Raw genomic sequence first — 25729 nt, forward strand, 5'->3', positions numbered from 1 at the left:
TCAACTTTAGTGATAAGTGTCAGGCAGCAGCTGCCAAGGCTAATAAAGTCATGGGATGTTCAAGAGAGTCATAGAGGCTCAGGACAGAAGCATAGTTTTTTGCCCCTGTATAAATCATTAGTCCCACAATCATCACAGACAGAGATTCTTTACTGTAAGAGCAGTGAGATTTGGAACTCTCTGCCACATGATGTTGTGATGTCTGACTCAATAAACAAGTTCAAGGGGGCCTGGATGTTTTTCTGGAAAAATATAATATTCCAAGTTATGGATTCTAGATTTATGTGGATAGAACGTTGATCCAGGGATTTATTATGACTGCCATAGCGGAGTCTGGAAGGAATTTTTCCTCTGTCATGGGGTAATTGGCATCAGCCTCATGGGGTTTTCTGACTTCCTCTGGATCAACACAGTAGGATTTTAGGTTGAGCTTGATGGACTGTTGATTTTTCTCAACCTTACAAACTATGTAAATAAATGAACACAGCTAAAAACATAAAATCCGCAGTGGACCCACTATGTGAGATATACCCATAAAGTGTCAGATTGGTGGAGACATTAAAGCATTCTATGACACTCAGGAAATTCATTGGTAAGTGTTTTATTCTAGTTCTCAGAGGAATCTAGCAGCTCAAGCCTTCATCCACAGGGATGACACAATGACATTCATAGTTAGGAAGCATTATTCATGGTTTCACTGGTAATTTAGGGCAAACTGTAAGATCATGCATTAAACCCATACATTATCTAGTATGCCTCTTCATTCAAGCAAAAACTGCAATAGCCCAGACAAATCCATACATAAAACCAGATGTTAGTTAGGTATAGCTGCCGAACGAATTAACATATAAATGAACATCAGTGAATGCAGCTTAGTATAAATGTTTTAATCTGAATTTTAAAGAGAACCTGTCACATTGAAAATGCAGCCCGATCTGCAGGCAGCATGTTATAGAGCAGGAGGAGCTGAGCAGATATATTATTTATGGGAATCAGGGTAACTTCATTTATTCATTAAAATTCCTGCTCACTCTTAGGAGTTCAGCGGGCCGTCCTACTCATAGACATGCATACAGATATAGCTGCCAGTCACTGACTAGGACCACCCACTGGACTCCTAAGCTTAAAACGAACAAGGATTTCAATTAATATGTTACAAGTTATGCCTATTTTTCTCTGTAACTCTATATATCAATCTACTCCGCTCCTCCTGCTAAGCTCTATAAAATAAAGCTGGTGTGCCGGATTTTTATACTGGCAGGTTCTCTTTAACTTCCTATGGGAAAACTATTTTTGCAGCAAATGAAATCTTGCAAACATAAGCTTTAAGAAACACTCAGAAAGTCTTAACTATTTAAGAACTATAAAATCTAGTTAAATGAAACCTTTGAAATGCAGGAATCATAGAGCAGGGGGAGCTAAGAAGACTGCTAAACAGTTTTGTAGGAAAAGTTCCAGGATAAATGGTTACGTATCCATGTAAATCTTTGCTCATTCTGGGCTATGTAGTCACGTGGGTGGTGTTACTCTTATTAGCAACTCTCTATACATGTACTCTTATACACACAGATAGCTGTCAGTTTCTGAGTAGAACCACCCACTTGACTATTTAGTCCAGAATGAACATTCATTTACATACATGTTATCCTGGATCTTTTCCCACAAAAGTAGAAACAGTAAAACCTCTCTAAAAGACCACCCCCTTATCCAAACTAGATTTTAAGGCAGCCATACGTGATGCCTAGTGTCCATCTACTTTAATATGGTTATTCTCATAGACGACCACTTTTCAATGCAATTACGGATGATCTGCTCAAAGCGGTTAACTGTATCAATCTGCTCAGCTTCTCCAGCTCTATAACATGCTGCCTACAGACCCCATTGCGTATATAAGAAGGAAACCCACACACAAATACACACATACACAAAAATAAAGAGATGCACATCATATTATAACCAACTCTAATTTTTCATCCGCCACCTTGTGTTATCTACATCCTCACACTGCAATGTCAGGTGTTTAGATGCATTTAGTCTCAAATGTCTGATATGCAGATACATTTTCCAAAAGCAGAAAGCAAAAAATGAAAATTGCTATTGGCTGGCTGTGTACATGAAGGGGCAAAGTCTCTTGATAAAAGAAAAGAGAATTACTGAGAGTCCCGTCCCAGCGTTTGAAAAATGTCAAGGATTCCACTGAGAGCTGGTGTCTGTGTGTTTGAATTTCCATTAGCTCTAACAGATTGTAACCAATGGTCATCCCTCTTTTCAGCTGTCAATATTATGTGGACTAGATGCAAACAAAAAAGAGAGAAACCATTACATATTATTTGTTTTGGTTGAATTTCCAAATCTAGTTAAAAAACGGCTGAATTAAGTAAGTAGCCGAACTTCAGAAACACACATGAATAAATATGGCCTCTGAAAAGTGCATTATCATTTCCTAAACTTATGAAATATAGCAGGAGAGGTGCTAAATGTATTTCATGTACAGTCATACATATGCAATTGGTTTCACTGCTGCAGATTGGCGTGGACGGAATAGCAATCATTATAATCGCACTATATTGCCAGACTTTTTGGGTAGACCACGATAAAGACAGATGGATAAGATGACAGGTACAGAAATGTATATTGCTGTACAGTATTTTTTATTAGCTGATCCGAACAGGACCGTAAAACCAACATTTAGATGACAGCTTAAAAAGAACATTTTAGAATTGGTAAAACTATATATATGGATGAAATCAAACCTGACGCATGAAGCTCCTACAGGAAATCCATCAACGAGAAATGGAAACTCTCCTAAAACTGGACTTCCTGCACTTTAAAGCATACCTGTCATTTGCCAAAACTTTTTGTATTATGTAGATATTAACATTATCTGTATATTTGTAATACAAATATATAATAATAAAAATATGTATTATTTTGCGTGAAAAATGCTGTCTTGTTCCTGCTGCTATTGCCTGTGTGTCTCTGTGACACAAAATACAATAAGTGTGGGTGGGCAAGCAGGGCTCTGTGCACTGAGCTCTATGACACCCCCGGCTCACAGAGCAGGCTGATTGACAAGTCATGAGCCTGCACAGAGCCCTGCCTGAACTTATGTGCCCCCCATTTCCATGTGCTTGATTTTTTCTTTATATATCTGTCCCTCAATTTACCAACCATCCTGTCATTGTTTGCCTTGTTAAGGGCTCATTTAAACTTCTATATATTGGATCTCTATTATTTGCTAATTTAGATAATGATTTACATTACATTTTTTTTATGCGTTTTTTCCCCCCAATAAGCAGTTTGTTCACATATATCGTTATAGACCTTAATGTGTTGAATTTAAAAATACATATTCTGTTTCTGAAAAGTTCACAGAACCATATTTGTTCTGCACGTTTTTTTCTGTAACAGAAAATTAAACAAATATGGCTGAAAATGAGCAAGAAAAAAGCAGAACAAAAATTGGACAAATTGTAAGAATCAAATATGAATTATGCATCTGCCTTTTTTTTTTAACAGAAGTGTGAATGAGGATTTCAATATATACGGTACCTTTTTTATTTAAATTAAAATTTTCCCACTAAGACTATCTATAATTTTTTTTTATATGTGAAAAACTTTTGACATGTCACACAGATCATGTCAAAGGTTTTGGTCATTTGGAGTCTGGGCGTTCAGACCTCCAAAACAAAAGCAGTGCCTAAGAAAGGAAGATGGACAGTCTACTTAAAGGGGTACTCCGTTTTTTTTTAATCATCTGGTGCCAGAAAGTTAAACAGATTTGTAAATTACTTCTATTGAAAAATCTTAATCCTTCCAGTACTTATTAGCTGCTGAATACTACAAAGGAAATTATTTTCTTTTTGGAACACAGTGCTCTCTGCTGACATCACAAGCACAGTGCTCTCTGCTGACATCTCTGCCCATTTTAGGAACTGTCCAGAGCAGCATATGTTTGTTATGGGGATTTTCTCCTACTCTGGACAGAGATGTCAGCAGAGAGCACTGTGCTCGTGATTCAGCAGAGAGTTCTGTTTAACTTTTTGAGCAGTGGTGGATATAATCCAGGAAAAATAGGAATTACCATCCGGCGCTTCTCCTCCTAGGACATAAATAGGCAGCAGTCCATGTAGGGTTAACAGAGTATCTTTATTTGCAACTTGTTAACCCTACATGGACTGCTGCCTATGTATGTCCTAGGAGGAGAAGCACCGGATGGTAATTCCTATTTTTCCTGGATTATATCCACCACTGCTCATCAATTATCCAGCCGACCGAGAGGGACCTGGAAAGGAAACCGTGGCTGCTGACCTCCACTTCATTTGCGATTCTATATGCCTGCAGAGGTGTTGTTATCCGGTAAGCCTCCCTTTTTTTGCGCACATTGAAGCCTAAACGATAAAACTGTCTGCACTAGGAGCGCACCTGTCTTTTTGTCTTTTTATATTCTGTTTAACTTTTTGGCACCAGTTGAGTAAAAAAAAAAAAGTTTTCAACCGAAGTACCCCTTTAATACGTTTTTAATTATTTTATAATATGGTGGGATTCACTTGTGTGTGTAGGGATTTCTGTCTTGCAACATTAAAATACACGTACCTAATTTCCAAAAGAAAAGACGTATAGGTTTGTTATTTTAATAAATAAACTTCAGATCAGACCATACACTAACATGTAAGATTTTGTCCTTTAAGAATAAATAATAAAATGAAAACTGACACTTATAGCAGAAATACAATTGGCTATGATTTCAACTGCAATATAAGAAATATGGGATCGAATAAATAAACCTAGCATTCCTCTCATTCCTTGTTACTATAATTTAATTAAAATACACCAAGTAGATTTTATAGATTTTATCAGGGTTCGGCCTGAATGCTAATAGACTGTATTAATGAACTGTCCTTCACAGCTGTTTTTACCATTAATAAAGATGTTTTATTTCGCTCAATGGCAAGAAGGAGCCTATCAATGTTAAAACGAATGCATGTTTTTATTAATGTTATATTTTAATTGACACAGTTACATACCCTAGTCATATTTCCTACTCAAATATACACTTGGTATAGGAGAAGAAGAGACAGACATTACAGTCTGGTTGTAGGCCCTGCTTCGAGACAGACAGCCTCTCCACCAATTGCTAATGCTGGTGAGGTATGTTGCTTAAGCTGCCCATATGCTTTAGTTACAAATCAGCCAAACCTGTTGCTTTTGGCATGACCGACAAATGCACCTTAGGGAAGGGTCACACACTACATATACGCAGTGTATTTATGCTGCACATAATCCACTGTGCAGTGGAAACTATGCTGCATATTCTCCTGTTAGCTGACCCACTGGGCTACCCGGTGGCAGCCCTGTGTCTTCAGAGAGGTTTGGAGGCGGGGCCACGTGTGACAGTTACGTCAGCACAGCCCCGCCTCACTGAAAACACGGGTTGCTGCAGGGAAGCCTTGTGTGTTAGCTAAGAGAAAAATATGCAGTGTGTTACTTACTGCACAGTGGATTTTGCACAGCGTGAAATACGCTGCATATACGTTGTGTGTAACCCTACCATAAAAGTGCATGGAGGCCTCTCAACTCTTCCAGATGGATGATGTCCGGTAAAAGAAGTGTCCAGCATGTTTCATTTCAACTGCCTAATCTTATTGTTCTCAGGGAGATAAGCCGCCACCAGAGCTGTGTGGAAGCCACTTACCCCTCCTCTCCCTATTGGCCATTCCGAACAGTCGTGGGTACAGGGAGACAGCGTTCAGCCAAACAAACATTTAGCTAACAGCTGTAGAAGATGTATGGCCACCTTTAGATTTTTTGACTATATGTATTGTTGGAATCGTATCCACTGAATAATTGGACTCTTTTGGGGCCAAAATTGATAATATATCTATAACAGTTTTTGGACATAAATACATTATCTGGACATATTTTCTAAATGTCCTGCACCTTTTCCCATATATTCAAATGTGTTCAAGAAGTTGGTTAGTGGCACCAAATGTCACTCATTTCCTAAAAACAAATGGGGAGATTTATCAAAACCTGTCCAGAGGGAAAGCCGATGAGTTGCCCATAGCAACCAATCAGCACGCTTCTTTCATTTTGCAGAGGCTTTGTTAAAAATGAAAGCAGCGATCTGATTGGTTGCTATGAGCTACTCTGCAACTTTCCCTCTGGACAGGTTTTGATAAATCTCCCCCAAAAATCATAACATTTTCTACCTAGAAAAATATTGGAAAACAATACCAAGTCAGACCTGGCATTGCCTTCAGATGCTGGCAAGTAGATAACTTTTGCATCATACTTGCCTAATCCCTGCTTCTGCTTGTGATTACCATAATAGTGCCATATTTAAAGGAGCTCTTCAGGCAATTACAGCCTATAGTGATGTCAGGCAGACTTTTACAACAAACAAGTGAGTGATCCAGCTCACCTTCCCTGATGTACGGTGCTCGGACCGGTGCCTGGCAAGGCTTCTATTATTGAAGAAAGAAGGTATGGAGGGTCCAGCACTTCCTTGCAAGTAGCTTTATTGAAGATACATCACGCCATAAAAACGACAGTGAGTCAGACATGTTTCGAGCGCAAGCGCTCTTCCTTGAGGAAGAGTGCTTGTGCTCGAAACATGTCTGACTGACTGTCGTTTTTATGGTGTGATGTATCTTCAATTAAGCTGCTTGCAACGAAGTGCTGGACCCTCCGTACCTTCTTTAGACAAGTCTTTTAGTATGACTGTTTCTGGAAAAGGGTTCTGTCTGACATTAAAGGAGATCTGTAGTGCCCTGAACTTTATCCCCTACAGATCTCCTTTAAGCAACTGCTCGAATGTATGTAAAATTGAAATCAATGGTCATAAAATGAAACACTATTGTATTACTGTGAACTAGAATAGGCTTCTGTCCACTAGAATAGGCTCCTGTCTACACCCATGGATGGTGGGCTAATGTGCCTTTATACATACAGCGTACCCTTTATATCAAGTCAGAAGTAGTTTCATAATGTATTTACCAGGGCAAACAAAATCCTTCTTTTGAACATCTGCTACATTGAAGCCTCTCAGTTGAACGGGAGACATGCAGAAGGTAAACTGGCCAATGGTTCGTCTCTGACGCAACCAGTCCGACAACCAGGTAAGGTGACAGTCGCAGAACAAGTAGTTGGAGTGTAGACGTCTGTAAAACATTGAAGAACAAATAATATGAGTACTGTAGCATGTGAAAGCCAATAGTGCTTAATATACCATGAGTATTTTATTCTAGCACCCATAACATATGCCATGCATTGAATGTATCATCTTACAACAAAGTGCCATATGTGCTATCTCTGACGACACATTGATACTGAGCAAATTACATATCTATTGTCATAAAAATGAGCCAGTATTCTGACCACATTGCACCCCATAACTGGCCTAAGCAGTAGTCTGTAATACGTAGAGAACGTCATCAGTAGAGAGGTAAGAAGGCCTCTTCAAGGGAAGTAAGCAGAAGCAGGGAGGACAGAAGTGGCTGCACTGGACTGTCAAGCAGGTAAGTGAGTATAGCGTAGTAAGTCATTTTTGATACTCTATTTTTTATATTCCTTTTTAATTTTTTGAGACAACCTACTTAAACGGGTATTCCAGGCCAAAACTTTTTTTTATATATCAACTGGCTCCGGAAGGTTAAACAGATTTGTAAATTACTTCTATTAAAAAATCTTAATCCTTCCAATAGTTATTAGCTTCTGAAGTTGAGTTGTTGTTTTCTGTCTAACTGCTCTCTGATGACTCACGTCCCGGGAGCTGTGCAGTTCCTATGGGGATATTCTCCCATCATGCACAGCTCCCGGGATGTGACATCATCATTGAGCAGTTAGACAGAAAACTTCAGAAGCTAATAACTATTGAAAGGATTAAGATTTTTTAATAGAAGTAATTTACAAATCTGTTTAACTTCCCGGAGCCAGTTGATATATATGAAAAAAAGGTTTTGCCTGGAATACTCCTTTAAGATACAAAATGACAACATGTTTAGATGACTCTCTCTCTTCTTTTTTACCTCACCTTTTCCTTTCTCCTCCTTTTTCTTTTCTGTTTAATTCTTGTTCCCTTTAGCACATGTTTATGTTTTCTTCTTTAAGATGACATTTAGAATTCTTTATATCTATAGTATTACATCCATATCTTCCTGCAGTGTTGATCTCAATTACAGCTGTGTGGTCTATCTATTTCTTGTTTTGGGGTTATGTAATCCCTATGACATTCTCCTCTAAATGCTATGTCAAAATGTGTTATTTGCCTTTCATCATTAAGACTGAAATATCCAAAAAATAAATACAAGAAACATAAGCATAAAAGGACATGTCCTTTTACAAAATATAATGTGTGGTAATGCATTATATGTGGTAAAATCTTTTTCCTCACCATACCCTGTAAGACATTTCTGCCGCAGGGATGGTAAAGATACAAAACCTGTGTATAGAAAGAGTGGTGCAGTTGCTCATAGCAAGCAATCAGATTGCTTCTTTCATTTTTAAAGAGTCCTGTGAAAAATAAAAGAAGCGATCTGACTGGTGGCTTTGCACAACTGTACCACTTTACCTCAGCACAGTTTTTAATAAATCTACCTCATATAGTTTACAAGTGTCCCCCGCTGACCCCATAAGTAGTCCCCTGGGTGAGAAGCTATACTCACCTAGTCCAGTCTGCTCCAGCTGCAATCACGCCCACCTCAGCATGATTGACAGCTCAGGCACGGCCTGCATCATCGCTCTGCCCTGTCTGCTCAGGGAGCAGATCAGTGATGAGGGCTGTCAATTACGCTAAGGAGGGGAAGATGACAGCCGGAGCAACTGGTCTAGGTGAGTATATCTTCAAACCCTGGGGACTATTTATGGGGTCAGCGGGGGACACTTGTAAACTATATGGGGAATATTTATTAAAAACTGTGATGGGCACTGCCCAAAGGACTACTTTTGGGGCCATCAGGAGACATTTTTAAACTATATATCCTCACATCTCCCGAGAAAGGTGAGGATGAAAATGTTGCCATATATGCGCGTTTTACCATATATGCGCGTTGCCAAGCATTATATATTGTACAATATGATGAGAGGTTCCCTTTAATGAGTGACAGACTGACACAGGAGAGTGGACCCATAAGGCTTACAATCTACAAGGAAAAAGGGGAAATTGGGCAAGATGCCATAAAATAAATATATTATAATATATGCTTTGAAACCCTAAAGCCCTAATTATTTGACCAGGTTATTTTAGTATGATTAAAAAAAGACATATGTCCATTTACCATCTTTTAACATATGATGCAACATATATAAAATCGTAGCGAAAATGCATACAAAAGAAAACTCGATGAACATCATTAGAAAAATGCTGGTACTATGCAGATGCAGCCTTGTTCAGCTAAAAAATACTCTCTTTGAGAACAGCACTATTACACAGATGCAAAGACAGCAGGACATACTCTATAAACAAAATGGATACCATGCAGTGTTTCAGATAAATAAAGCAGCTTCAACAATGAAAAAACACAAACGCAGATCAATGCAAACTAATTCCTGCCAGTTTTAATCACGGAGACAAGATCGATAGTAGCAAACAACATGAAATGGATTGAGCAGTGACAGACCGGTACTGCTAATTCACAGGAAATGGCCTGCATCTGCAGCATAAACTTTATTTTAACTAAACAATATATAGCATAGAACTATCTACATTGTCCTTATGCTTACTCCTATGCTTTAGTTAAAATAACAATTATTTAGTATTTAACATTTTGAACTGAAATACTGTAAGGATCCAATTATATTAAAATGTAACCGTTGTTTCAGGTTTTTATTTTTCAGGGATCAATATTACAAACTGTGATAAGAACCTTTGTAATATTTCTCAGATAAAGATGAATTATCAATTCACTCTCCAGGGTGAAGCTGTAGCCAACAGAAGTCTATGAAAAGCAACATGAGAGAGAAAACTACAGCTACTGTATTGCTCTCTTTTACTGTGTAATGTCCTCCATGCTGCTGCTGCTACTTCTGAATATGTGTGTGTGTGTGTGAGAGAGGGGACAATGATCTCCTACAGAGATCTCCTCTTATCTCTGTCTGCTGTGTACAGGATATATCATAGCAGGCTGCATGTTTAAAACCTACAATTCCTAGCATGCCCAGACAGTAGTTTTGGATCATCTGGAGGGCCCAAGTTTGGAGACCACTGAGCTAGAATATAGTAATTTTTACACTGATTTTAGGGTAAAGTGACAATTACAGATGAAAATTGTGGAGGGAGAAAACTGCTGATAAATACAGGATAAGAGTCATAACATCGCATGTACACACATTCTTGCCACAGTCCCACTATAACAAACCTAGCATGATGGCCAAGTTGGTCACTAAGGGCCCATAGACACTGCAGAATTTCTTAAAGAACTCCGATGCAGCAGTCTTCCCATTGTTTTCAATGGAATTCTGATGCACCATGCACACTGCAACATTTCTCCAGCGGAATTCCGCCAAAAGAATGAGCAATGCATTGTGATGGCGCATGTCCGAGCAGTTCTAGCAGTCTATTTAGCCCAAAGTTGCATTGTCAATGCCCTAAGAACCACTTTAAATGTGAGAATACAAATGGCAGCAAAAGTTTCCTCTGGTCCCAAAGCAAGCCCCCAAATGGTATCTAGTTTAGTTGTCACAGGATCCGTTTGCTAAAAATAATTCTTATGTAGATCTGAAATCTTTGCAAGGTTTTTTTTTCACTATACGTTGTTTCCCTTTAAATGTGAATAATACAGTAATTATTTTGAAAATGTATTAAATAAAACTTTTTATGTTATGAAATCTATGTTTTTTTCATATTTGCTTCCATTGCTTTGGGATGTGTGAATGAGTCAGAAAGGTGTCAATATGACTTGCCACACAAGAATAGACGGAGCGACAGTAATACAGATGTAGCCTTGGTTATCTTGACTGCATTAACCTGACACAGCAATTTGTTGTGTCAGAATATCCTAATGCACTAGGGAAGAAGATAAGGCCAGGTATAGAAGAGTAATGTTCATCTTAGGACATCTTCAGAAGTACAGTACAATATAATAATGCATTAGACAAACCTAATGCGCTAGGGATCAAGATAAGGCTTGTAACGTCTGTACCATCACAGCGGCCATTCTGAACCCAGAGATAGCGGTCAACCTCTCACATAGTCTGCTATCTAAGCACAAAAGCCTGGTTAGTTATGTTTGTTAATATTAGTTCTATATTGACCTTAAGGGGACTGTATCACCTCCAAAAAAAAAAAAATATTAAGTTGTCAGAAAATTGGTTTAAAGGCATATATTTTAAATCTATAATTTTTATCTTCTACTCATTTGTAATCCTCCACTGTACACCCCAAAACAGGGCATTCTGAGGCATATAGAGGACTACTTAGCTAAGAAATATATTGAAGAGGACAACTTAGACCCCTATCTTTGCAGGCCTATTGGAGCGCTATGGAAATGAATAGAAAGATAAAAATTACAGACTCATAATCGGTGCTTTTCATTGTATTTGTTGAAGACTTTAGTTTACGGAGGTTTTGGAATGTCTTTAATTGCAAGGATAAAAAATCATTTTTTTTTTTTAAACTGTGCAGATGAAAGGTTTCCCAAATGCCCATAGAAACCAATCAGATTGCTTCTTTAAGTTTTAAAAAGGCCTCTGAAAAATAAAGGAAGCAATTTGATTTGTAGCTATGGGCAACTGGTCAACTTTTCCTCTGCACAAGTTTTGATAAATTTCCCCTATTGTTCTTGAATTTAAAGGTGCGGTTTAGAGAAAACACAAGTTTGCTTCAAATTGAAAGTGGTGTAAAAATAACAAACATGCAATACTCAGCACTTTCGGTTCCCCACAACTACTGCATCTCCGCTGGTCTCTACTTCTACCAGGTTTTGTGTCAACCCTGTGGTCCTGGCTGCTAAGCCATTCAGTGGCCACAGCTGTGCTCCACCTCAGTAACTGACTGGCCAAGTGGGAAGATACTGTGGGGTCAACAGGACACAAAATCTGGAAGAATTGGAGACCATTGGCAAAGCGGGAGTGTCGACGCAGCAGATGCTAACATCCAGAGGTGGTGAATATAATATGTTTTTTAATTTCACACTGTCACCAGCTATGGAGTAAATGTATGTTCTCCTTGGACAACCCGTTTAGCAGAAGTATCTACTGAAACTAAACTACAACAAGCAAATGTATGCAACTGCTATTTAGTGGGCTTCTGATTCCCTCAAGTTATCGCAGATTGCTCGTGCTACGCAAAGCTTTACTAAACAATACATAACTGAGTGGTTTCTTCTAGCAGAATCTCAGCCAGAAGGAAATATTTTTTATGAAACAAGTGTAAGGAAATATCAGATGGATTTGATTGATTTGACCCTAAAGTGTTCTTGACGTATGTTAAGTGTTTATTTTTAGAAAGTGATGTATTGCCAAATTATCGCTTCCAATCACTTTGAAAGTAGACTTATAGGTAAAAACATTTTGTGAAAAGTAGATTTGAGGCTGTACGTTTTCTAACTACTGTGTGGCTTAGTAAGGTCCATATACACTGGCCAATTATTGTTCATAAAATTTATAGAAATGAGTGGCCAGTGTGTATGAAAGAGATCCATCAGAAAATTGTCATATTCTTCTTCTTCATTGATCGTGCTGCCAAGTACCAATACTTACATTTACAATGACATTACTAGACAACAATGATGGACTTGGCCCTTTACTGAGGATCACTAAGGAATTACTTTATAAGAAAAAAATATTATGTGAACAGAGGCCTAAAATGTGTGCTAATAACCTAAAATATACGGTAACTAATTCCACAATTTATTTTCTGACCTTTTTTTGCTCACAGATCAAACAAAATACTTGTAGAATTTTCTTTTTTTTTATTATTATATGAGTTATCCCACGAGAAATATTTAACATATTTGAATGGTATGTATCATTTGAGATATCTTACATTGATGGCAGTGGTAGTGCCCCCTGCTGTTCTTTGTTTTGCTAATTCTGCAACACCTAGCGGTGGGCACACAAGTTCTGTTGCTGGCCTATTCAGATGTGAACTGAGTTGTAAAAACTATACAACCTATACTTCCTCTATGTACTTACATAAACCTGTATATGTAAAGAGAGCGAACTAGCATGATACAGAAATTCATAGGAATATATCTCTATATATCTACACAATCAAAAAACAGGGCGAGCAGCACTTCAGAGACGGTGTACATGTGATGCACACAGCAATAGTGGCCTAGGCCAGGAGCCCAAACGGAGATCCACAAACAAAAAGGTCACTGCAGGTGAAAAAATATTTGCAGCTTTATTTCATTCCAAAAAACATGCAACGTTTCAGCTGTCCATGCAGACTTTTCAAGCACCTCTATATATTTCTCTCTTTCTTTAGCTTATAGAAGTACAAGGTGTTGTACCCTTCACCTTTTACAAATATGGCAGTCTCCATTTTTTTGAGGCATGTTGCAATCCTGCATAGATATCTCTAGGGATGTATATACTGTATTAATGATATAATGTATTTATGCGCATACAATGGATGTGCAGATATAGAGCCAAGGTTAACAGTTCTGGTAATACAGCAGAGTGTGCATAATTTTGATAGCTTTCTTCAAAGTTCACACTGACTCATTTTATATTTTACAGGAAATTACATTTTTAAGACTCAGAGATAGCTGTCATTGCTAAAATCTCAATAACCTTTATTTAGAAAGGGTTTAGGAATGGCTTGGTATAAATGTGTATCCGTAATTCAATGGCAATGCTTGGCTTTAAAAAAAATCCACGTATGCTTTCCTGCTTTGTTTTCTCCTTTAATTACCACAAAGTAGGATTAGTCATTGAAAGTCTCAGGGGAACTATCTACAAAAGCCATCTTCAAAATTACACTAAAGAAAGAATGGCAGCAGACACTACGTACTAGAAGGGGACAGCTGTGATTGATGGATGTGAGGTGACTGGATGAATATTACTGAACATTAAGGAGAACAAAGGAAAAAAAACTTCTTCTTAATCACAGAGATTCATTCTGACTAATATTAATGTCACCAAAGAAAAAAGAACATGAAAGTAAATATGAAGCATCACCTGCAAAGAACAAGGAAGTAGATAATAATAAATAATAACAAATAATAAATCTGCAACATGTGATCCCAAGGAACAATTTACATTTCAGTAGACTGTGAATGGGCAGTATTTTGTTACTGGAAACGAAGCTGGTTACTCTGGATTATAACCAAAGGTCTGCTAATGGTATGAGGCATGGTTCCTCATAGGATACCTATAGTTGTAATGTATGTATAGGAAATGTTTTATATTCTTAATAAACAAACATACAAGGACAAGACAATATTAACACCACAAGAATGGACCCACTGTAAAGCTGTATGATATAACCAGAGAGCACTTTAGAAAACAGTTAATCATTTTAATAATATTTATTTATGGTATTTATATAGCACCGTGCTATACATATATTTCACTGGGCTTTACATTTAGTAAGATCACACATAAATGTAAACTGACAAATAATCAAATCACATGAATAAACTATAAGACAATAGGAAAGAGTCCTTTGCTCATAGGAGCAGGCAATCTTAGTGTTGAAAATAGCTATTACTGTGTAAAGTGATACACTTGAGAAGGCAGTCATCTATCGTTCTTAAATGGGCACTCTTATTAAAACAAATTTTTGCTATTGCACTCCTTATGGTAAATAAAAAAAATCTTTCTAATGTATCTTGTTTAAAAAAATTTAGTTTTCTATGTTTAATTTGTTTTTAAAAAAGCTGCCACTAGGTGTCTCCCTACTTGTCCAGAGCACATTTTCCCCCATCTTTTGCACAGACTTTGGACACCTGATGGCCTGGCAAAAGTCCAAAATCAGGAAATGCTGAGGGGTGTGTGTGCAGCCTTATCAAATCATAGCTTATCTCACAATGGACTGCTCTGGGCTGTGTGCAGCAGAGTGAGGGAGGAAGTTCTCCCTGGGGAACGTCCCTTCCCATTCTGTGAATCTGACTGAGACTGAAAATACAGAGCAATATCAAGCTAGAAAACTAACAAATAATAAAAATAAAGGCAGGGGTGGTTTATCATGATTGGGGCAGTGAACTGGGAGAATTATAAAATTTAACAAGATCATGAGAGGTACTATTTAACTTCCCTACAGACACATCTAATTCTATGACTTTTACTTTTAGAGTAAATTTAGTAATAGATTAGCCAATACATAGGGGGACAGAAAAATTCTGAGGTCATGAGGAAACAAGAGGGATTGTTCCACAAGACTGATGCATAAATGACCCTGGAAACTATAGGCCTGTAAGTTAAACATTTATTGTCGGTAAATTAGTTAAGGTGCTTTTGAGATATGCTATACTGCAGTACCTAAAAAGTAAAAATAACACAGCGCCAACATGGGTTTATGTGGAATCAGTCAGACTAATCTGATCAGCTTCTATGAGGAGGTCAGTTAAAGATTGGACCTGGATGAAGAAACGGATGTTGTATATCTGAACTTATATATCTCAGGCATTTTACACCATGCCACACAAAAGGATAGTACATAAAATAAGAATGCTGGGACTAGGGTTAGTAACTGGCCCAATTATAGAAAACAGAAAGTCGCTATTATAGGAACATACTAGTAAGTTACCACACGGGTCAGCACTGGGCCATTTTTTTAAAAATATGTTTATCAATATACTGTTCAATATTTGCAGATGGTACTAAGCTCTGTAAAAAAAATCACCCCAAAGGAGGATTATATCACAATACAGAGGCGGCCTGGGGAATCAGAAGACCTGGCAAATAAAGTTCAATGTGGATAAATACATTTATGCACTTAGACCAAGGCAACAATATGTGTGACTATGCACTAAATAGAAAAAAACACGGGATAAATCTGCTGCTGGAAAGGACTTGGGGGTATTGATGGACAATAAACTTAACTTTAGTGACCAATATCAGGCAGTTGCTGCCAAGTCATATACATTTATCATCAAAAGAGGCATAGAGTGCACCTTTATAAAAGAAAGCCATGGCTGAACTGGAGCGGGTGCAGAGGTTATTAAGGGAATGGGTGAATTACAGTACCAAGACAGGTTATAAATCTTGGGGACGTCTTAGAAGTGATTTTATAAAATGTACAAAAATATAGACAGTACAGATATCGTTGCCATGGTCTTTTTAGACCTGTGATGATGACAAGAGAGGAACCTCTACGTCTAGAAGAAAGAAGATTTAACCATCATAACAGACAGGGATTCTTTACTGGAAGAGCAGTGAAACTATGGAACTCTCTGCCACATGATGTTGTGATGGTTGTTTCATTAAAATTAAAGGGGGGGGGGGGGGCAGGATGCCTTCCATGAAAATTATACTTTTACAAGATATGGCTATTGGATTCCTAGTGGTGGAATTGCCATATTTGGAGTCGGAAAGAATTTTTTCCTCTGTTATAGGGCTGCATCATATTTTTTTTTTTTTTTCCTTCCTCTAGATCAGCACAGGTTGAGCTTAAATTCTTGCCTGTTTTAAACTTGATGACGTTATCAACTATATATTTTTGTTCTGTCCTTTCCTGTAGCACAGTCCTTTTTCAAAAGGCCAGAAAACCCTTTTAAGCTCCTAAAGGAAATCTATTAGCAGTTTTCATCCCCATAAAATATTTAAGAGGACTTGTGGTAAATTCCCCCAAAAATTACCGTATTTATCGGCGTATAACACGCACTTTTTAGGCTAAAATTTTTAGCCTAAAGTCTGTGTGCGTGTTATACGCCGATACACCCCCAGGAAAGGCAGGGGGAGAGAGGCCGTCGCTGCCCGCTTCTCTCCCCCTGCCTTTCCTGGGGTCTAGAGCACTGCTGTCGGCCCTTTTCACCCCCTTGTTATCGGCGCCGCTGCCCATTCTGTCCCCCTGACTATCGGTGCCGGCGCCGATAGCCAGGGGGAGAGAAGCGGCGCCGACAGCCAGGGGGAGAGAAGGGGCAGCGGCACCCATTGCCGGCGCCGCTGCCCCATTGCCTCCCCCCATCCCCGGTGGCATAATTACCTGAGTCCGGTCCGCGCTGCTCCGCTGCTCCAGGCCTCCGTCGTTGCTATGCGCTGAACGGCGCGGCGCATGACGTCAGAGCGCCGCGCCGTGCATAGCAACGACGCTGGGGACGCACGACGGAGGCCTGGAGCAGCGGAGCAGCGCGGACCCGACTCAGGTAATTATGCCACCGGGGATGGGGGGAGGCAACGGGGCAGCGGCGCCGGCAATGGGTGCCGCTGCCCCTTCTCTCCCCCTGGCTATCGGCGCCGGCACCGATAGTCAGGGGGACAGAACGGGCAGCGGCGCCGATAACCAGGGGGTGAAAAGGGCCGACAGCAGCTCTATAGACCCCAGGAAAGGCAGGGGGAGAGAAGCGGGCAGCGACGGCCTCTCTCCCCCTGCCTTTCCTGGGGGTATATCGGGGTATACACGCGCACACACGCACCCTCATTTTATCATGGATATTTGGGTAAAAAACTTTTTCTACCCAAATATCCTTGGTAAAATGAGGGTGCGTGTTATAGGCCGGTGCGTGGTATACCCCGATAAATACGGTAGATGTTACTATGATTTTATAGTTGATGGCTTTTTGGTGATCATACACCTATCTACAGTTTCTTGATATGCCCCTCCATTCCTGAGATATGAGGGTTTATAGTCTGTCAGGGAATTAGTCAGATGAGCATGAATTTAAAAGGAGAACTCCAGAATATAAAAATTGTCCCCCATACTGCCGGCAGTAAAAAAATAAAGATGTACATACCTTCCTCGGCTCCCCCGGGGCCTCCAGTAACCAGCTCCGGTCTCCGCCGTGATCCTCTTCCTGGTTGCCGGTGGTCGGGGAGTCATACTGCACTCACCGGCCACAGTGAAGTCCGGGCTGAGCGGCAGAGTGACGTTTTCGGCCCCGGCAGCAGGTGCCGGTGTAGTGAAGAATTTTGTGTCCTGAAGCGTTCTCACACTGCTGCTCAGCCTTTCGCCGGCCGAGTTGGGACTTCACTGCAGCTGGTGATTCGCTGAGCGCAGTATGACTCGCCAACCCCCATCAACCAGGAAGAGGATCACGGCGGAGACCGGAGACGGTTACCGGAGGCCCCGGGGGAGCAGAGGAAGGTATGTACATCTTTATTTTTTTACTGCCAGCAGTATGGGGGACAATTTTAAACAGGTATTCCGGCTAAAGAAATCTTATCCCATCACGCCCCCCTCCCATAGACATGCATGGAGGGGGTTTGGTATGAAGTTATGAGTGGGTGTGGCATGACGTCACGTCTCCAGTCCCGGAAACACAGAGGTTTCCGAGACTGGAGAAGCAGCCTGGCAGAGAATGCCGGCTGCTGCACGGAGATCGCAGGGGGTCCCAGCGGCAGCCCCCTGCAATCAGACATCTTATCCCCAATCCTTTGGACATACAGACAACCATGGTATTCCAGCTTCTGCAGCAGTATTCATGGAGAACCCTGTCCTCCCTACCTACAATGAAGACCCCTTCACCCTGAGGGATTTCAAAGAAAGGATCCAGAGTTTGTTTGTCTTTTACTAATCAACAGGTGCAATTGCTCACAGGACAACTACAGGGACCAGCGTTAGAGGAAGTCCGCACCTGGCCAGCCTCCAAAAAGGCCACTGTAGAGCAGATCTTTGAAGGACTGTACCAGGTATTTGAGTCACATTCTCCATCAGAGGTACGTTTCAGGCTGTATGAAAGGAGACAGAAGCCAGGTGAGGCCTTGAGAGCATATACAGTAGCCCTACAGAATGCCCTGAGCAGGGCAACAAGGTGTTAATGGACAGATTTATTGATGGGGCTCATAATAAGTGGGACAAAGCCCAGCTGTGAATGTTAGCAGTCCAAAACCCCAACTTGTCATTCCCTGCTTTCGAGAGACTGGCTATCCAAGGGATTGGGTCTGGGATGGAGTTAGCGGAAGCTTGTCCAATGTCCAAGAGCCATTAGGGGCGGAAGCCCGACCTATACTACCACCATCACCAGCCCCCAACCCAGTGTCACCTGCTTTGCCAGTCACCACAGCCTCAGATTTACAGAGTGTTAGGAAGGACATTGAACAACTGACTAAGGCTGTGAAGGAGCTCGCCACCCGGTCCGCCCCACCTGACCGTGAACTGCACCAGCCTAGAAAACCTGCCCCTGCTCCCCGCCATTTTAAACCCGGCAACCCTATGCCTAATAGACACTCAGGGACTCAAGGACCCTTTTGTACCTATTGTAATAAACCAGGATATTGGAAAATGCAGTGTTGGGATTTAAATTGATTTCCCCTGAGGTCACGGATCGGCCCTCAGGAAAACAGTCATCAGGTCCAATCCCTGAACGACCTTAGTAAGGAGTCTCACTTTACGTCACCTCCTGCTCCTATGTAAAAATTATTATAGAAGGTGTACTGTTGGAGGTGTTGATAGATACAGGGACACAAGTGTCTACTATACCTAAAAAATATTTTCTATCAGCATTGGGATGCTAGTTTATTGTGTGAGCCGGAGGATGTTAACTTCAGAATAGTTGCGGGTAATGGGCAACCAGTCCCCAGACATGGATACAGGGAGCCAACCATTCAGTTGGGAGAGCATGAACTAAGTGGACAGGGAGTGATTGTAACTAATGTGACAGATAAGGGGTCTGCTGAATTTATACTGGGGCTGAACATTATGAAAAACTGTTTTGTTGAAATAGTAGATGCCTTGCATGCCTCTCTTCCCCATGTGTCCCCTTCAGGCCAGCGGGCTGCGCAGCACCACTCGACAGTTCTACAAGTGGAGTGGAATTTTGCCAACAAGCAAGGTGAAATCTGCAGAGTTTGAGTACAAGACATCCAGTCGGTGACCTTGCAACCCCCAACACAGAGAATATCATCTGGTGTTGTGCACGTCCCAGAGTCAAGAAAAGAGCCCTGCTTGAGCCTCTGCAACTAGAAAAGCAACAAGAAAACCACCCTCTTTTCCAAGCTGTGAGAAGCCTTGACACCATTACCAACGGGAGAGTTGAAGTCCGGTTAATCAACCTGTCTGATGCTACTACTGTGTTACCCAAATACACCCCAGTAGCCAAGTTGTATCTCATAGAATCAAAGGACATCTTAACAGAACGTATGGTGGCCCGACAGCGTGCAGCCCAAGTAGCTGAAGGATCCAGTACGAGTCCTCCCGAGCCCTGGTGGGCACAAGTCCAAGTTGGAGATGACACTACCCCAAGGGACCAAGTTAAGGGAGTCATCAATGTCGCCAAAAGGTACCATTAAGCTTTTAGAAAACACCCCACAGATTTCGGGAACACGTTCATGATGCAAAACCGAATCCTCACAGGCAACAGCCCACCTATCAAGGAAAGACACCGCCAGACTGTCAAGAAGATGCGAGCCAAAACATGAAAGAGGCAAACATCATCAAAGAAAGTCAGAGTCCCTGGGCGGCGCTACTTGTCTGGTCAAGAAAAAAGATAGAACCATCCACTTCTGTGTCGACAACAGGAAACTGAACAATGTCACACATAAAGATGCTTATCCTCTGCGAAGGATCAAGGAGTCACTCACAGCCCTCAGTTCTGCTGCTTACTTCTCCACCCTCGACTTAACCAGCGGTTATTGGCAAATGCCCATGGCCGTGGAAGACTGGGAGAAGGCCACCTAAGTGATATTCATGGGGCTGTTCGAGTTTAAAAGTATGCCGTTTTGGCTACATAATGCCCCTGCTACATTTCAGCGTTTGATGGAAAGGTGCCTGGGCCATCTAAATTTTCAAAGTGTATTGTACCTGGACAATGTCATTGTGTATTCCAAGTCCTACCAGGAACACCTCAGTCATCTGTCAGACGTCTTCCAAGTCCTGATCAACATGGGCTGAAGATCAAGCCGTCAAAGTATCACTTGCTCAAACCTAATGTACACTATCTGGGTCATATTGTCAGTGCCGAGGGAGTCCAGCCCAATCCTGAAAAGGTGGAAGTTGTCAAGAACTGGCCTACCCCGCGCACGTTGAAAGATTTAAGGAGCTTCCTGGGATTTTCCGACTACTACCGCCGCTTCATTCCCCACTTCGCCCAGATAGCAGAACCCCTCACAGCTCTCTTACGGGATACGGTGAAGGAGAACTTCAATGGGAAACTACCTGTTAAATGGGCCAAAGAGCAAGAGACAGCGTTTCGAGCTCTTAAATGTCTGCTGACAGAACCATCCATCCTGGCATACCCAGACTACAGTCAGCCATTCTGTTTACATACTGATGCCAGTTTTGAAGGTCTGGGAGCTGTCCTGTCCCAAGTCCAGGAAGGGCAAGAGCTAGTAGTTGCCTATGCCAGTTGTATCCTGCGAAGAGCAGAGAAGGACAATGCAAACTACAGCTCATTCAAGTTAGAACTTCTTGCCCTGGTATGGGCCGCGACCAAAACTTTCAAAGACTACTTGGCTGACCACCACTACACCTGGAAGACTCTTCAAGATGAAAGTCAAGTCATGGGGGATCTGTTGGACTAACTTTTGGTGAAAAAGGTACCAACCCGTCTACGCCGGGCCCAGTGTGATTATGAGCTGAAACATTTGTGGCGAAGATGCGACTGTTTGTGCACAAATTCTTTGGATCCGGTTTCTGGTGATCGACTTCATCAACACTTTGGAGTCCATAAGATCGAAGCTACTGTCAGACGAAGATACTATTGGATCGGAATGCGGAGCAACGGAGAAATGGTGCCGTGAATGTGCTGTCTGTAATGTCACGAAGAACGTGAGCAAAGACACAAGAGCACCCCTCCATTCCATCCAGAGTGAAAGGCCTAACCAGTTGGTTGTGCTGGACCATGTCATGTTGTCTCCTACTTGGTCCGGGTACTCTTATGCTCTCACCATGGTGGATCATTACTCTAAATGGGTTGTCATTGTCCCCGTCAAAGATCTTACAGCCAAAACAGCGGCCCAGATGTTCTACTCCAATTGGGTGCAAACCCTTGGGTGTCCAGAGTCTGTCCTAACGGATCGGGGAATGGCCTTCGAGGCCCAACTCTTCAAAGAGCTGTGTCCATACCTGCAAGAAACTCCGAACTACTGCTTATCACCCTAGGAGAACGGGCTCTGTGAGAGCATCAACCAAGTCTTTATCCACATGCTGCGAGCCGCCTGTGTCAAGACAAGAAGAGTGGCCCCGACTGCTGCCCGAATTATTGGAGATCTATAATAACACAGTCCACTGTTCTACGGGGTACACCCCTTTCTACTTGATGATGGAGCACCATGGATAGCTGCCTAAAGACCGAACATTTGGGCTCCAAGCCCCATTCAACAGTTCTCCGCAAGCCTCCCTAGAGTGGGTCTCTGACCACCAGAGAAGAACCCAAAAGGCCAAAGAAATTGTCAGCAAGAAGATGGGCAGGCCCAGCAGAGACAACAAGAGGATTATAACCATCATGCTTCTGCCAAACCACTTGAGTTGGACGATAAAGTCTGGCTGCAGAAGTTTCCAAGGACCTACAAGTTAGACTCTATCTGGGAGACAGAACTGTACATGGTGACGGCCATACCCTATCCAGACTCTGATGTATACGAAGTACAAAGTCTGGGTATGAGCCACAAGTTGTTCACCGAAACCAAATAAAGTTGTGTCTGAAAGATGATCTACCAGTGCTCCCAGCACCACCTCCTCCAGCTGTCAGACCTGTGAGAGAATATGTCCCAGGCGAGGGAATCCACCCATCCATGGATTTCCCCATGTTTTCTCCAACACAGCCTGCGATCTTCTGTGTCTCACCAACCCAGGGGCCGGTTCAACCAACACTAGTCTCCACACCAGTCCCAGTCTTGTCACCATTGGCTCCGGCCTATATGCCAGTCTCTAGAGTACCAACTCAGTCTCCAGCCTCTCCAGTGCAGATGCCAGCAACTCTGGGTCCTGCCAGCCCTGGCCAAAACCCACTCTTGAATTCATCGAGGAAGAGTTAGCTGCAGCTTCAGAGGCTCCACACATAGTAAGTTCACATATGGTAAAAGTAGTCCACACATTTGCAGATAGTTAAGATAGGACTGTAACATTATTTGTCGTCCCAGTCCACAAGTTCTAAATATATACAGTTATGTGTCTAATGTTTTCTCTCCTGTCCACGTGTACAGGGTACTCTACTAGCCAGAGGGTTCACCTGATATCTAGATAATGCACGTAGAGCGACAGAATTGATAAATGTAAAGGTAACACTGCTATATAGTGTAACAATGTATATTGAGTTCTGGGGAGAAGAGTTGAGAACCGAGGGGCCCTAGCAGCCAAGGCATTGACTAGATAGCCTTCGGCAGCCCAATCTGTTATTCTATGTATACTGATGTGTATATTGTTGTCTTGAGTGTCTTTAGAAAGCAGTTACAAAGTCAAATTAACCCCATATGTTTAAAGAGCATGTATGGACATTCACCATGCCACATGGACTTATCCTTATCTTGTTTTGTAATCTAGACCTGAGAAGGAGATTGTGCATAAATGCCCCAGGAACTGTCACTAGGCCTCAGTGGCCACTTCAGTCCTCCGCCCTCCAGGACTGGGCATGGTGGACGACTTTAATTAAGAGGGGAGTTTGTGATGGCCCAATACGGGAGGTGTTACCCTGTGCTCCTGCAGTCCTGTCAGGCAGACTCCTTCAGTGTCCCCAAGGCCCCTGCACTTGTTTCCTTATTGTAAATATGTTTTACCAGGTGAAGTGTTATAAAATGTAATGTTGCTTTAAGAGTTATACCATGTGATATATCATGTGATGTTACCCAGGAGGTATCAGTAACCAGGTGACCCCAAGAGTGACCTATGGGCTCCCTGCTAGTCTCCCCCATATAAGCCCTGGATGGAGCTCTCTTTTGCTCTTTGCTTACAAGTCTTTGCTGAGGTCCAGTGCAGTCGTGCCTAGTGTGTGTGTCCAGAGTGTTGGAGAACTCAAAGTCAAGTCCTGGAGCCACTGTTATTTCAAGTAAGCTAAAGTCACAGCTTTATGAGTCAAGTCAGTCCCTGTCATCTGTCAAGTCAGTGTGGTCTGCATTCAAGTGTCCAGTCCTACTACAAGTCCCAGCAAGCCCTTAAGGTCTCTACGTCACTGGTCACCTCCTTGGGTGGAACTGTATAGACTTTACGTGCTGTCTACCCTCAGTAAAGCTCCTAGCCCAGGATCCCGCAGCATACCTTCGGGTGGTTTTAAGCTAAACCACGCACTGGCGTCATGAATACAAGGGGTTAATGCCATCTGCCCCTAGGGTAAAAACATCTGCCCTCATCACACCCCGCTATCACACTACAGTTTTCAGGAAGCTAGCACAATACAGTATATCTACCCAAGTGTTTTTTTATACACACATTGAGTGAATGTTTTACCATCAAACAAAAGCTGACAAAAGTTATCATAATTCAAAGTAATTTTGTCTAAATACTTCACAGTAATACACTACATCATCAAACATGTCAATGTCTGTAGACACCAATCTAAAAAAAGAACAAAAAAACAATAAAAAAAGAGAATACTTACAGTGTACGAATCTTGGGCATGTGATTGAAACTTGTGAGCGGGATTCGTGTGATGTTGTTATTGTTGAGTGTACTGAAAGAAGGGAAGAAAAAGCGAATTATTTACATATCGTTGTTTTTGTAATATGAATAATTATATGCTCAGCGGCAGCATGACTCATGAGCTAATAAATGTGTTCGCTCACAGCAGAGGGCACGCAGAGTAACAAATGTACAAGGAACAATTTATGAATTGTCAGGGGAGCCATTTTCATACATAACAGCCACTTTCACACCTAAGGACTGGCACAGCCTTCATAAACCACTGTTGAGGAGGAAGAAGAACAATGTGTATAACCTGGCCAGATAGTAGCATGCCTGTTGGGTATGTATTGCACTCTCCAGCTGGGTGATACCCAGAATGTCTTATATGAGAATATGAACAAGCAATAAAGATAGAAAACAAAGAAAGTGTAGTGGGAAAATAAGAATTCTGTATACATTGCAGAATATGGTGCAATAAATTCAGGTCAGTGGAACTGCATGGGTAAGGCTGTTACATATAAAATTAGGATAAATAAACATGGGTACAGTACCCCCATCCGAATGAGGATATTTTCTATAGGTCACCCAATTACCCTAGAGAATAACAAGCAATATAATACCAACAATAGAAATAGTATAGAATTTTAGATGTATTAGCGGGTATCCGCATGCACTTGCACAAGATGTCAAAACAGCTTCAGCGTCATAATGACAGACAGCAAAATATCATTTGCTATTTTTTACTGGCAGCAATGTGACTAGAAGACAAAACATATGTATTATATTTACTTTGCTTGTACGAGTGTTATTCACAATAGTGACAATTGCTATAATGTCAGCATCTCAGAACTCAAGATCTCACTCACAATGTCCCTTATGCATCTAGTTTTCCAGTTATGTTTGCCCAAAATGTTTCATGTAAGTAAAATAAGGTGTGTTATTTAGGCTTATCCAGAGCGGCCATGATTTAAGGTAGATTCTTAGTCCACTAAAGAAACCATATGCTTTCTTGTGTATTTATAGGACCGTGTATACAGACTATAGAAGCTCAAGTGACAATAGCATCTTCTTTATCTTCTATACATTAAAGGGGTACTCTGGTGGAATTTTTTTTTTAAATCAACTGGTGCC

The 25729-nt window shown here is 41.3% G+C and overlaps 1 protein-coding gene across 2 annotated transcripts in view; it reads right to left on the reverse strand.

Annotated features, from left to right (window-relative positions):
• The window catches only part of SLIT3 (slit guidance ligand 3), a 574817-nt gene that overhangs the window by 152411 nt on the left and 396677 nt on the right, over window positions 1-25729 (reverse strand). For both annotated transcript variants that reach the window (XM_056516502.1, XM_056516503.1), the window contains 2 exons: window positions 24576-24647; window positions 7000-7163 (listed from right to left, as the gene is read on the reverse strand). In XM_056516502.1, the coding sequence (XP_056372477.1) occupies window positions 7000-7163; window positions 24576-24647 (236 nt within the window). The remainder of the gene's footprint in view (window positions 1-6999; window positions 7164-24575; window positions 24648-25729) is intronic.

This window comes from Hyla sarda, chromosome 4 (assembly GCF_029499605.1).
Source record: "Hyla sarda isolate aHylSar1 chromosome 4, aHylSar1.hap1, whole genome shotgun sequence".
In the NCBI taxonomy this organism is placed as follows: domain Eukaryota; kingdom Metazoa; phylum Chordata; class Amphibia; order Anura; family Hylidae; genus Hyla; species Hyla sarda.